This window comes from Spea bombifrons, chromosome 4 (assembly GCF_027358695.1).
Source record: "Spea bombifrons isolate aSpeBom1 chromosome 4, aSpeBom1.2.pri, whole genome shotgun sequence".
NCBI classification, from domain to species: Eukaryota; Metazoa; Chordata; class Amphibia; order Anura; family Pelobatidae; genus Spea; species Spea bombifrons.
In genome coordinates, this window is record NC_071090.1 from 57,240,860 (window position 1) to 57,254,157 (window position 13,298).

General features: G+C 40.7%; 1 protein-coding gene across 1 annotated transcript; it reads left to right on the plus strand.

Moving 5' to 3' along the window:
- Positions 1–5,253: 5,253 nt before the first annotated feature.
- Positions 5,254–7,872, plus strand: LOC128490532 (tetraspanin-7-like). The gene is made up of 2 exons (XM_053462437.1): positions 5,254–6,063; positions 7,409–7,872. Exons 1-2 carry the CDS (start codon positions 5,471–5,473, stop codon positions 7,845–7,847), a joined length of 1,032 nt encoding a protein of 343 aa, XP_053318412.1. The 5' UTR covers positions 5,254–5,470; the 3' UTR covers positions 7,848–7,872.
- The last annotated feature ends 5,426 nt before the right edge of the window (positions 7,873–13,298 follow it).

A 13,298-nucleotide genomic window follows, 5' to 3' on the forward strand; every position in this document is an offset into this window, starting at 1 on the left:
CTTAGCAACTGCAGACTGACATTGCGCATTGTTGCCTAGTTTGTTGTCTATAACAATTCCCAAATCCTTCTCATTTGTCGCTTCCCCTAATTCACTGCCGTTTAGGGTGTAGGTTGCTTGTGTGTTCCGTACCCCGAAGTGCATAACTTTACATTTATCTACATTGAATTTCATCTGCTATTTGTGTGCCCAGTCCCCCAGTCTATCTAGGTCCCTCTGCAGCACAGTAATATCCTGCTCACACTGTATTTCTTTACCTAGTTTAGTGTCATCCTCAAACACGGAAACATGACTTTCAACGCCTATTGCCAGGTCATTTATAAATATGTTGAATAAAATTGGACCCAGAACAGAACCCTGAGGGACACCACTTACCACTTTTGACCAGCTTGAAAATTTACCATTTATAACAACTCTGTTTTCTATCTCTAAGCCAATGTTCTACCCAAGAACAAGAATTTGCATCTAGACCATTTTCCTTCAGTTTGAATACTAACCTATTGTGTGGAACCGTGTCCAGGGGCGGGCTGGGCCGGGGGGCAGGGGGGCAATAGCCCCCCAGGCCGCCCTAAATCCGGGCCGGTGGGCCGGACGGACGACCGGCAGACGAGAATTCAATGCGGCTGCGGCTGTGGCCGCAAAGTTAAAAACTAAGCGGCCGCGAGCAGGATTGAATACGGCCGTCAAGCGTACCTGGGGGGGGGGGGGGCGGTCCGCTCCGGCTGCCACTCATCTGAGGGCTGCCACCATGCCGGCACGCCTTCAGAAACGGTGCGCGCGGCAACTGTGTCTGTGCGCCGAGGACTTGATGTCAAATCCCGGCGCACAACATTGAAGCCACGCCCACCGTCTTCAGCGTTTAGTACACCGGAAGGACAGGAAGAAGAAGAAGACGAAGAGGACGAAGAGGAAAAGTGAGAGTGAAAGAAGAAAAGGTAGGAGAGAGTGGATTAGTAAGTGTGTGAGAGTGATGGGTGTTATGCTGAATGTAAGTGTGTGAGAGTGATGGGTGTTATGCTAAATGTAAGTGTGTGAGAGTGATGGGTGTTATGCTGAATGTAAGTGTGTGAGAGTGATGGGTGTTATGCTGAATGTAAGTGTGTGAGAGTGATGGGTGTTATGCTGAATGTAAGTGTGTGAGAGTGATGGGTGTTATGCTGAATGTAAGTGTGTGAGAGTGATGGGTGTTATGCTAAATGTAAGTGGGTGAGAGTGATGGGTGTTATGCTAAATGTAAGTGGGTGAGAGTGATGGGTGTTATGCTAAATGTAAGTGGGTGAGAGTGATGGGTGTTATGCTGAATTTAAGTGTGTGAGAGTGGTGGGTGTTATGCTGAATGTAAGTGTGTGAGAGTGGTGGGTGTTATGCTGAATGTAAGTGTGTGAGAGTGATGGGTGTTATGCTGAATGTAAGTGTGTGAGAGTGATGGGTGTTATGCTGAATGTAAGTGTGTGAGAGTGATGGGTGTTATGCTGAATGTAAGTGTGTGAGAGTGATGGGTGTTATGCTGAATGTAAGTGTGTGAGAGTGATGGGTGTTATGCTGAATGTTTGTGAATGAGGGTTTCAGATAGCATGGATGTGTAAGTGTTGGGGGATAGCTTGGCATAGGGAGTCCGTAATCACATTCCTTTCATGCCCAGATTCCATCATGTAGTGGCTGCCTAGGCATGATAGGAGTGTGATCGCTGTTATAAATTATTTTTTGGTCCAACTTCGGTGTGTTAACACTTTTATTGGACAGAATAATTCAGTATTAATATATGTATATATATATATATATATATATATATATATATATATATATATATAATTGCAAACAGCAATCACACTCCTATCATGCTAAGTCAGCCAGCACATGCTAGAATCTGGGCATGATAGGATTGTGATTGTTGTTATATATATGTATATATATATATGAATTTTCAGTTTCAGTACAGAATGTTCATTTCGGTGCATCCCTACTATATACTATGCCAGTCACTAAAGTGGTAAGCCTACACCACATCAATGTTTGGCTTAGTATATAGTGATAGGGGTTGTCGGTGTCTGGCTCAATGTATAGGCACGCATTGACGGTGGTACCGCATAATCCCTAAGTATATAATGATAACAGTTATGCTGTACCTCTGTCAATGTTTGCCTAACCATAGAAACTATGCAGTTTTAAAGTGTGTGTGTGTGTGGGGGGGGGTGCCACATACAGGGTCTGCCACAGGTGCCAAATACTCTAGGTACGCCCCTGCATCATGCGGCTGTCAGACCCAACGGCCATGCCTAAGCTCCTCTTCCCACGTCTTAAAAGGGGTGTGATGAAGAGCTGAGGCATGCGGTGTGTGCACGCCGGCCACTTTAATTTCATTAGGCGCTGGTGGAGTGACTGCCGCACGAAGGCCGCTTTCAATGTCGCTCACAGCCGCTTTAATGGTGCAATGGGCCAGTTGACTAGACTTGCCCCCCAGGCCTTAGGCTGCCAGCCCTCCCCTGACCGTGTCAAACGCCTTGGCAAAATCCAAGTAGATTACATCCACTGCAACACCCTGATCTACACTTCTGTTATGGCTAATTGGTGTAAATGATAACATTACCTCAAATTTTGCTTTGTTTATGGCCAAAAACTTGTAAAATGTAAACATCAGTCTGTTGAAAACAACACGTGTTCTAACATCACAACTTTTTCACTGGCCTATATACTACTGTGTATGTTGTAATTACTTTTCTTTTATATATTGTAAGTCTTAACTCTTCAGGCCTAGGCCATCTCAGCATCATGGTCCTCCTTGGTTTATTGGTTCTGCTGTTCTGAAGTAATTTTAAAGTAATGTAATTATTAATAATAGTTTTAATGGATACAAAAATATCTTGACACAAAAAGTTGTGGGGTGTAGGGGATTGACAGCAGTCATAACACACATCATACATAGCACTACTTCAGAGCACTTGCGTTCGCTTCCTTCTGGATAATATACATATACAAGATATTTCACTGAGATGTCTTTAAGGTCTGCTAAATTATTGGTAAATAAATAAAGCTTTTTATAATGCCATATTATACACACCTGTTAATCTGATTAGCGGTTGATGTACTACATTATTGGTTAGCTACACACACCATGGATCAGTTGTGACAGATGTTCCTTGTAAGTAAGTATTCTGTTCTTGCCACTTACATATAGAGTGGCGGCTTATTATATCTAGTAAGTAGAAGTATACAGTGGTGTCTGCAGCAACCAATCTTAGGACAGGGATAAAAGTACAGGGAGCAATTATAAAACTCATATAGACACATACATTCATATACACACAGACATACACATTTGTAAAACATTTATAAATTAACAAGATTCTGATTATTTCCAGCAACCTCTATGAAATATGCAACCACATTTCTCTGGTTTACACATGCCATTTTAATTAAATAATATGACTTGATCCATCACCCAGATTGCACCCACAGGATTTGCCCCAGCATCCAGATTGCATCCCCAGTGGTCAGGGCTCCTCCCATTCTGGCTCTTCACTTGCCCTTGCAGCCACACGCTTGCTTGCCCTTACTACCCCTTCTCTTTGATCCTCCTCTTTCTCATTAACCCATTTCTATTCATCTCAACACATTTTCTTTGTTCTCTCCTCCTTTCTTTTTATTTCTCCTTTTACCTCTCCCCTTTCTTTTTATCTCTTTTGTCCTCTTTATCTCTCTCTCCCTATTTCTATTTAGCTCACTATTTTTCTCTATCTCTTTATATCTCCTCTTATCCCTATTTTTTATCCCTATTTCTCCCCATTCTTTTTATCTCCTCCTCTTTCTCTATATTTCCCCACTTTCTCTGTATTGCTCCCTTCCTTTTCTCTTTGTTCCTTTTATCTTCCCACCCTTTCTCCTTACCTCACATTTTCCCTATCACCCCTTCCTGTATATTCCCTTGTTCTTTATCTCTCTCTCCCTTTTTCTCTTCTTTTTTTCCCTACCTCTTCCCTTCTTTTTTTATCTCTCTCCCTTTTCTTTGATCCCTCTTGTTATACCTTTCATTTCTCTGTCTCTCCCTTTTGTCCCTTTCTCCCCCTTTTTTATTTTTTTCTTCCCTAACTCATTATCTCTCCCCTTTGTCCCCATTTCTCCTGCATCTCATGATTTCTCCTGTTTCTCCCTATCTCTCCACGTATTCATTATCTCTCTGTATTGTCCCATCTCTCACCTTTCTTGTTTTTGCTCCCCTTTATTTCTAATATCCTCTTTTCTCACTATCTCTTCCTTCTTCCCCATCTTTCCTCTTTCTCATCATCTCCCCTTTCTTCTAGCTCTCCCCTTTGACTGTCCTCGTTATCTTTCCCATATATCTCTTCATTTTCTTACTATTCCTCCTCTGACTATTTCTCCCCTTTCTCCCTATCACTTACCTTTTTAAAGTCCTGTGGTGGGAGTGTCAGGGTTCAGTGTACCTTGTGTTCAGCTTGCAACAGTCAAAAGGAGCAGTGAGCGGTGTTGTGATTTTTCACTCTGTAAATGCAATTTTTAGAGTGTGTGCAGGAGGCACATTTTGTACAATCTTCACTATGGATACCTATTATTTTCCATAGGAGGTAGAGGATAATAATAAATCTAAAATACAGAAGATTGTGGACGGACTGCAACTGTTTATTTATTTATCTATTTTTAATTGTCACAAGGAATATATTTCTTATATATATATATAAGTTTTGTTAAAATTAATAGTAACACCATAAGAGGAGTTATTATTTCTTATATACATTGTGTTATAGGTGTCCCTCTTTTTGGGGAATACCAACATGTCAAAGCAACATTGTTGCAAGTGTTCTGGAGGTGGTATGCTTTGTTCAATATCAGTGAATAAGTGTAGTATTAATCCTTTTAATGGAGTGTCAGGAGAGCATACCTTATCTTTTAATTAAACCTGCAGATACTTGGCTTTTCTAAGCTATACCACTCTTTCTGTTAACGATTATTGATTAATCCTTGGACAGATACGTATGGATTTTTATATTATTCAAAGAAACCCTGCTTCTATAGAACTGAAAATGTGTGTAATAGGAATAGAGCCTTATGATATGCTTATAAATATTAAATGTAATTAGTTATAAAACGAGAAAAATAACCATTTATTTTCTTCTGTTAATAAACAATATTTAGACAAGCTTCAAGAAAGCCCTCATAACAAAACTCAAAGGATCCTGGAAAAGCAATGAGGTGATGGAAAGTAGAATGCACCTTTGTGGTGTTTATGGCGCCTAGAAAATTAATAGTGGTACATCAATTTTTTGCATCTAAATATATACACACATATATCCACTCTGCTACATGATGAGATTAGAGCACAGAGAAGCAAATCAGTCCAGTGTGCTGTAGCCCACTCAGTGACATTTATCGTTTAGCCAGAGGTGATTTATTGCCTGTATTGGAAGCTGATGAGGAGGTCCAGGCTGTAAAAAAAAAATCCTAAAGACAAAAGACCATGACAGAGCAGGTACTGCTGAAGCATTATGCTGCAGTTGGGAATGACATTCGGGAGCCACAGAACAGCAGGAGAAGCTCCTGTGTTACAGCCATTTCCTTGTCAAGCAACTCTCCCAATGTATGGATGCTCCCTACATGTTCGGAGAAAGATGGAGAAGGTCAGCAAGCCTCACCACCTCAGAGTGCGTCAAGAAGCATACAGCCAGACTATTGCAGCTTGGAGCAAATTCTTGTGAGACCCACAGCACATCCCAAGCACAAAAATAAATGGAATGACAGCAGCATGGCTCTGTTGAAGGTGCTGCTCATGGCTTTCAGTTTCATCTTTTGGGTTGCTGGGTTTGTTATGTTTACAGTTGGCATCTGGGCAAAGATATCATTACAGGATTATTTGGTGCTGTCCACCAATAATTACCCAAACACCCCACTCATTCTGTTGGGCAGTGGAGCTGTGGTGCTACTATGGGGCTTTCTGGGCTGTATTAGTGCTGCAGCAGAGAAGAGGTGTCTGTTACGTACCTACGGGTTCTTCCAGCTAGCAGTGCTGTTGGCTGGACTGGCTGCAGGTCTCTCTGGCTTGTTCTACCGCAGGTAATGCCTTAACCTTACACCGTCCATACAAATTCTATTCTGCTCCAACTGCAGTGAAGATAGCGATGCTGTCAGTGACTTTTTTTGTGTAGCAACAGACCCTTGTTTTATTTACTGCTGGGGAAACATCATATTACATATTATAGTAACAACAACAAACTAATTAGAATTTGCAGGGTAGATATGAGGATGTTTTACTTTATTCAAAATCTTTGCACATATTAACAAATCTTATATATAAAATGTTAAAAAAAAAATGGAAAACCAATAAAATGGTCCAATCAGCAGGAATATTTAATTGGCTGCAATCACTTTTTACACATAATCCCCAAAGTGTTTATTACATGTTTATAGTCATTATAGAAACTCTCCAGGTTTGGCTATGAGTCTTTGGGTAAAGCTCTGCTCCCCCCAGGTGAGTTTCTCCTTTCTCTGGACAGGGAGTGTTTGATCAAGCTCATTCCCTTACCATGTTTCTGGCAGCAGTCCACCCTTTACCGCTGCTTCCTGCTGTCTGGAGCTAGCCCCACCCATATATGCAGCTAGCCCTTTCCCCACATACAACTAGCCCTGGCCCTTCTGGAAGCTACTCCAAGTAACTGCTATAAAAAATAAAACTAAACATTTTCTGTAGGGTAATAGAGCCGCCAATCACTCGCACAATTGTCAGGGCTCTCCTAGTCCTATAGCAGCCTGGCATTGTTTCATTGTTTTTGCAAAGCTTCCATTGTACAAGAACCACTGTGAAAGGGCAAATACTGTTTAGAAGAATGATCAATTAGCAGCTGCAAAATACATTCTAATCACTGCCTATGTGGCTTAGTGTGGGTGCTGGTGTCCTTGGTTATAAAAATGAATAAATTAAAGGGCTCCATGCAGAGATCACAGCACATGACATAAGCACTGCGATATCTTACCTGCCAATGACTCAATGATTAAATAAAAACAAAAAAAATGATTAATCTAAAAAGACAAATATTTACAAACAAGACTATATAAATTTATGTAAAGAGACATATATTTTTAAATTGAAGAAATGGCTGCATCCTCTATAACCATCAGCTACCTTAACTGTCATTGGAGCCATAACCTGCAAAAGTAGGGCACCAGAGTACAAATTTTGCAATTCTAACAAGCCTGCACAAAAATTTATGACTTATAACAACCCACTCTTGAAACTTTGTTTATTGTTACCTCTTCACCTTGTCATCTCTAATACTTCTTACTGTTATCTTTGGATGTGACTTACCTTCCCTACATATATTGTACTTCACAATTTATCTCCACTTTAATTACGAACCCACACACATTGTGTTACTTTTGTTAAATACATGTTTTATAACAGGGACATTGCTGAAGGCTTTGAAAGTGGTTTACAAAATGCAGTTGCATCCTATTCAGAAGATGAGGAGAAGGCAGATGCTCTGGATGCCATTCAGCGTGCCCTGCACTGTTGTGGAGTCCACAGTTACCACGACTGGTTGGAATCACCCTGGTCTATAGAGCAGCAGACATGGTACCATCCTGAACACATCAATGGTTCGGTGCCCAGCAGCTGTTGTGTGGTGCGCAGGGGATGTCACAACAGCCCACTGCTCAAAGGTGCACCCGGTATCCACTGGAATGGCTGTTTTAAGAAAGTCTGTGACTTTGTGAGTGACAACATGTTCTACATTGCTACTGGAGCCCTAGGGCTGGCTCTTCTTCAGGTGGTAGGCATCATATTATCATGTCTGTTGGCCACTAGGATTCCTCAGAGGATGCCAGACACAGTTCCAATGTGAGCCATGAGTTAGTAGGAGTTGTTTTTGAAAATCAATTCTAGTACAATGTGGGGCAAACAACATTCATCTGGCTGCTATGGTAACCACCAGTTTATCATTTTTTGTATTTTATTGCTGCTTTAAACAAAGCGTCCTTAGATTTGTGGTCTGAAAACTGTTATTCTATGTAAAGTAAATTGCTTTTTGTGCTTTTATGTGTTTTGAGTTTCCAGCCTTATGGTACCTCTTTTTTGTTTGACATTTTTAATCTAATTGAACAGTGTGAAGTTAGTCTATGGCCAAGTTGTGTAACATCAGTTCAATTGTAGATTACATGATATTGTAGACCCAACATGTTTGTTATTTAAAATTACACCGTGAAAGTACTTGTATTAGACTCAATTAAAGTAATATGCACATATTCATGAAATGCAACTTTCGTAAACCAATGTTTGTTTTATTAGTATAGCATTATGGTTTTATTTAACTATAGGAGGATAATAGTACGCTCTTTTGACTTGGTGTCACAGTTCCCGACAGCACAAATAAGAAGTAAGACATGTCAGAAAACTTTAACACATGATAGCACATCAGGTGTTTTTGCATGCAGGTATATAGAGAGTCATCAGAATCCCCTGAATGTGTGCTACACACACACGCATATTTTCTTAATATTCACCATGGTTATTAAACTAGAAATGTACAGTATTATGAAAGCAATTTGAAAACATGCACAGTTGAAGTAAAAAGTTATGTTAACCTGTTGGAATTACCTGGATTTCTGCATATAATGGTCATTAACCTCTTCAGGACTAGGGTTATTTTACAATGTTTGGTCTCGATTTTGGCTTGAGCACATGATTGGAAGAGTACTCGAGGTAATACAACACTTTCTTTCTGATCAGAGCCGGCACAGGCTTGTGCACTTAATTTTTTTTTTTTTAATACATCATTTTTACAACCTGATCACTGGACATGTATGGTTATGCTTACCAAAGTTCACATTTGCATTGTCCACAGATAGGCCATTTGTTTTAATAAATGCAGCAGCACTTTCATCACCTTCATAAAAATCCAACAAACTTGTCACCACACCTTTGGAGGGCTTAAAGTAACGCAGAACTAATGAGAAAAGTTAGTTTTTTTCTGTGTTTAGATGCATCTGATGCAACAATTAAATAAGCATAGCTGTTTTTCAAATCATTAAAAAATCAGTGCCATATTTACATCCACACAGGTAAACAGTTCCATCTTTATATCCAAACAGCTTATCAGTGCCAACCTGGTCTCCAAACAGGACCAAACCAGCTAAACAGTGCCATCTTGGTCCCCAAACAGGACCAAAACAGCTAAATGGTGCCATGTTGCTTCTCAAACAGCTAAACAGTGCCATGTTGCTCCCAAAACAGCTAAATGATGCCATCTTTACACCCACACAGCTAAACTGTGCCATCTTGGTCCCCAGTGCCATCTTGGTCCCCAAACAGCTAAACAGTGTCACCTTTGTTTTGTGTTAATAGCTTCATTCTACATAAATTATCTTATCTTATTCTTGGATTTTCCAGCATACCTGATATAGAGACATAAGAGATTATGGGAAGCTGTTTAGTGACTAAGATGTCTATGGGAAACTGGGGACAGGATCCCGGATTGAAGTTGCCCAGGATGTGGGACATGAAGTCCCATTGCAGGACTGTCCCGGGGAATCTGGGATGTGTGGTCACCCTAGTGGACAGGGGTCAGCATGAGCACCCTGACTGGTCTGTTGCGAGCTACTGTAGCTCAAATTGGTGAAAAAATGAATGCTGGTTTTGATATAGGGTGGAAAAGTAAAATGTTAGTACGCCAAGCTAGTTCCAAACAGGTGTGAGCATGCTGCAAATACAGTGCATTGGCTGTACAGAAAACTGTCTGCACTTCTCACCCTAATAAAGTAATACAATATGTGTTAAGCAACATCTCCTGAGCAAAGTGATATCACACATGCATGTGTTTGTTGGGTTGTTTGGGGACTAAAAGGCCACATTTGGGAGGTGTGCATTTTTCAAATTGGAAATTTGACATGTTAAAAGTTCTGCCCACATATCCTGTTTGGGATATCTTTGAACCCAGTCAATTCAATATCTTTGAACCCCATCAAATCATACATTTTCTTAAACTTGGCACCCTATGGGCATTTAAAATGCCAATATTTTAACTCTTTCCATGCAACAACTTTTGTAAAGATATAGCGCTATTTGTAGGAATTGCTCATAAAAAAACATTTATATACCGTATTGGCTCGAATATAGGCCGCACTTTTTTCCCCCACTTTAAGTTTTTAAAGTGGGGGTGCGGCCTATATTCGGGGTCTAGCGCCCGACGCCCGGGACATGCAGTCCCGGGCGCCGGGCAGGCAGCGGGGTTAAGATACAGATCCCCCGCAGCGGTGCAGGGGACCTGCATCCTTCTCCCCGATACGCTCAGACAGCCTCCCCTGCCAGCACTTCCCACGGGGGGGGGTGCCGGCACGGGAGGTTATCTAAGCGTTTTACCTCTGCCCACCCCCGACTTACCGGAGCAGACTCCCGGGTGTCTTGCGGGGCCGGCGGGAGACATTTACGCAATACGCAAATGCAACTTCCGGTAACGGTACCGGAAGTTGCATACGCGTATTGCGTAGATGTCCCCCGCCGGCCCCGCAAGACACCCGGGAGTCTGCTCCGGTAAGTCGGGGGTGGGCAGAGGTAAAACGCTTAGATAACCTCCCGTAAGACACCCGGGAGTCTGCTCCGGTAAGTCGAGGAGGGGGGGCAGAGGAGGACAGCGGCAGCGTATCGCGGGGAGGGAGGACAGCGGCAGCGTATCGCGGGGAGGGAGGGCAGCGTATCGCGGGGAGGGAGGGCAGCGTATCGCGGGGAGGGAGGGCAGCGGATCTCGGGGAGGGAGGGCAGCGGATCTCGGGGAGGGAGGGCAGCGGATCTCGGGGAGGGAGCGCAGCGTATCGCGGGGAGGGAGGACAGCGGCAGCGTATCGCGGGGAGGGAGGACAGCGGCAGCGTATCTCGGGGAGGGAGGACAGCGGCAGCATATCTCGGGGAGGGAGGACAGTGGCAGCATATCTCGGGGGGGAGGACAGTGGCAGCATGTTTTTTTTGGTGCTTTTTTAAAGAAAAAAAACTTTTTCTTTAAAAAAGCACCAAACTTTTAGGGTGCGGCCTATATACGGGGGCGGCCTATATCCGAGCCAATACGGTATATATTTGGACTTTTTTTGGTGACAGTGGGGTATTATATTTACCTGTTACCAATCCGCCCCCCCCCTATTTTACTAATCACATTGTGATTAGTGAGCAGCGCTGTACAATGGGTACAATATCATCAAGTTAGCTGGGGATCCAGTGCATAGTAATATCAAAATGAGAATCCGATCCAAATTTCCTTAATTGTAATATTCAGAAAAAACAGATGTATAGTAATAGCCTCTTAGAGCTTTTCTGACAATTTATTTGCTGTTGTTTTTTTCTGGTTTTTTTTATATATAAATATATTGACACTGTATTTCTGTCATGCTGTTTCCTGTTAAACTGTGTCATAGTACATTAAGAGAGATTATACACCATATGTATAACATCTATTTTGGCGCCAAAAAAAAAATTATTATGTATTTTTATAAAGTATAAAAAAATAGATAAGCCATTTTCCCAAAATAACGCACTCAATAAGTCACAAGCAATTCATATGAAATTAGTTTATTGATAGTGCTATTTATTTTTCATCAGAGCATTTGAAAATAGTCAAGTATACAATTTGAAAAGTACAGTAACTATATGGAGTTATATGGTCTTATATAACAGAACCAATCAACATAGAGGACATTCATTTGGAATGTAGCTTTATATCACTAATGCAACCTAGTATATTTTCTATAACAAAATCAATTACATTTTTTGTGCACTATTGACAAGTTTTTTTTCCTCATTCTACTCTTTTAAGTTTTTTAACAGTAGCACCTACGTGTACATAATTCTAAGTAAACACAGGAATGTTTGATCAATTTACTACAATGATAATATTTTTGTATGGTTATTTAGTAATATTTATTGCTGCATTTTTTTAGATGCTTAGTGTACAATGCTAAAATGATTCTAACAGAAAACATTATAGCTGGTTTGTGGCAAACTCAGTCAAATAGTTCCTTTTGGAAAAACAAAAATATGAATTTTAAAATTAAAACGATTATCATTATAAAATACAATACAAAAATAAACTCTACATTTGTTCTCCGATTCTGCTTAACATGTGCTTTTAAATTGGTCCATGTAAAACACAAACATGACAGGATAATATATTTCCTACCGGAAAAGCAAGTAGATTGCACAGCAATTCTTTGCATGTCCATCTTGCAGCAATGAAGGTGACATCAGTATGCATTTAATCATAACTACATATTTCTTTATGTAATTAGATAACGTCATGCCCCGTGTTTTAAAATATAAATGGACTATAGCTAAATCTCAAAATATTTTCAGCAAAAATAGCATTTTGTTTTATAATAAATATATATAATATTGATGTCATGTTATTCACTGTAAGATCAATATACTAGTTGACTTATATGTGTTACCAGTTTAAGAAGCCACCTCTCCTTTTTTCCCTCTGAAATATAGCATTCAAATTTAGGGCCAATATTTACTCAATATATATATATTTTAAATATTAAAATGTTCTTACAAATAACCAGTTTCACATTACAGCATGTATGATCACTTAGCAATATACTGTAGTCCTTATTTAGTTGTCATAACTGATGTGTTAGTAGTCATACTTGGGACAGTATATGCAGAGCTCAACACTTATTCCTGTCCTATTGAGTGGCAGACACTTGTCTCCCCTTGACTACTTTAGGCTTTTCTGACTCACTTGTGCTCTTCTATGGTGTTAGCTTTCCAGTGCACCTTGAACCTGTGTTCCTTTAGGCACTTGGGTCCTGTGGTCACTCAGTTCTCGTACTCTCCTGCTTCTTGACCCCTGTGTTTGTGCCTGTGTTTCTGCTATATTGTGCTGCCTGAGGGTGATGAGCCTTATCATGCACTTCAATTTGTACTTTGAAGCTCATTGCTAGAGTGTTACTGCTGCTGCCTGAGTGGTTTCCTATATATAATAGCAGCTAAATCCCTGATCATTGAGAAAGTTCATCCTATCTGCTGCCTGTGTTGGATAAACTCGGACTGGAGTTCTATAAGTTCCAACATGCACCTACTGAACTGTATAATTTGCCCAAAAGACTTATCTATAAACTGCTTCAGACTATAATTACTTTGGCTTGCTGGCCATCTGTTGGATTTCACTCTGTAATAGAACTGTTTGTGTTTACTTGGGTTTGCTATAGACCCTGTGGTAAACTGGCTGCAAACTTCTCTGATGTTTGTCTCATGAAAAAATTCACTCCATCCATCCATCTCGTCACTTGCAATGCATGTTGCTTTGATTT

What these genes read in the sequence shown, in the direction of transcription:
- LOC128490532 (XM_053462437.1), top strand. Translation starts at nt 5,471, where the DNA reads ATGACAGAGCAGGTACTGCTGAAGCATTATGCTGCAGTTGGGAATGAC. An exon ending in TCTGGCTTGTTCTACCGCAG is followed by an intron (nt 6,064 to 7,408) that starts GTAATGCCTTAA and finishes GTTTTATAACAG; the next exon opens with GGACATTGCTGAAGGCTTTG.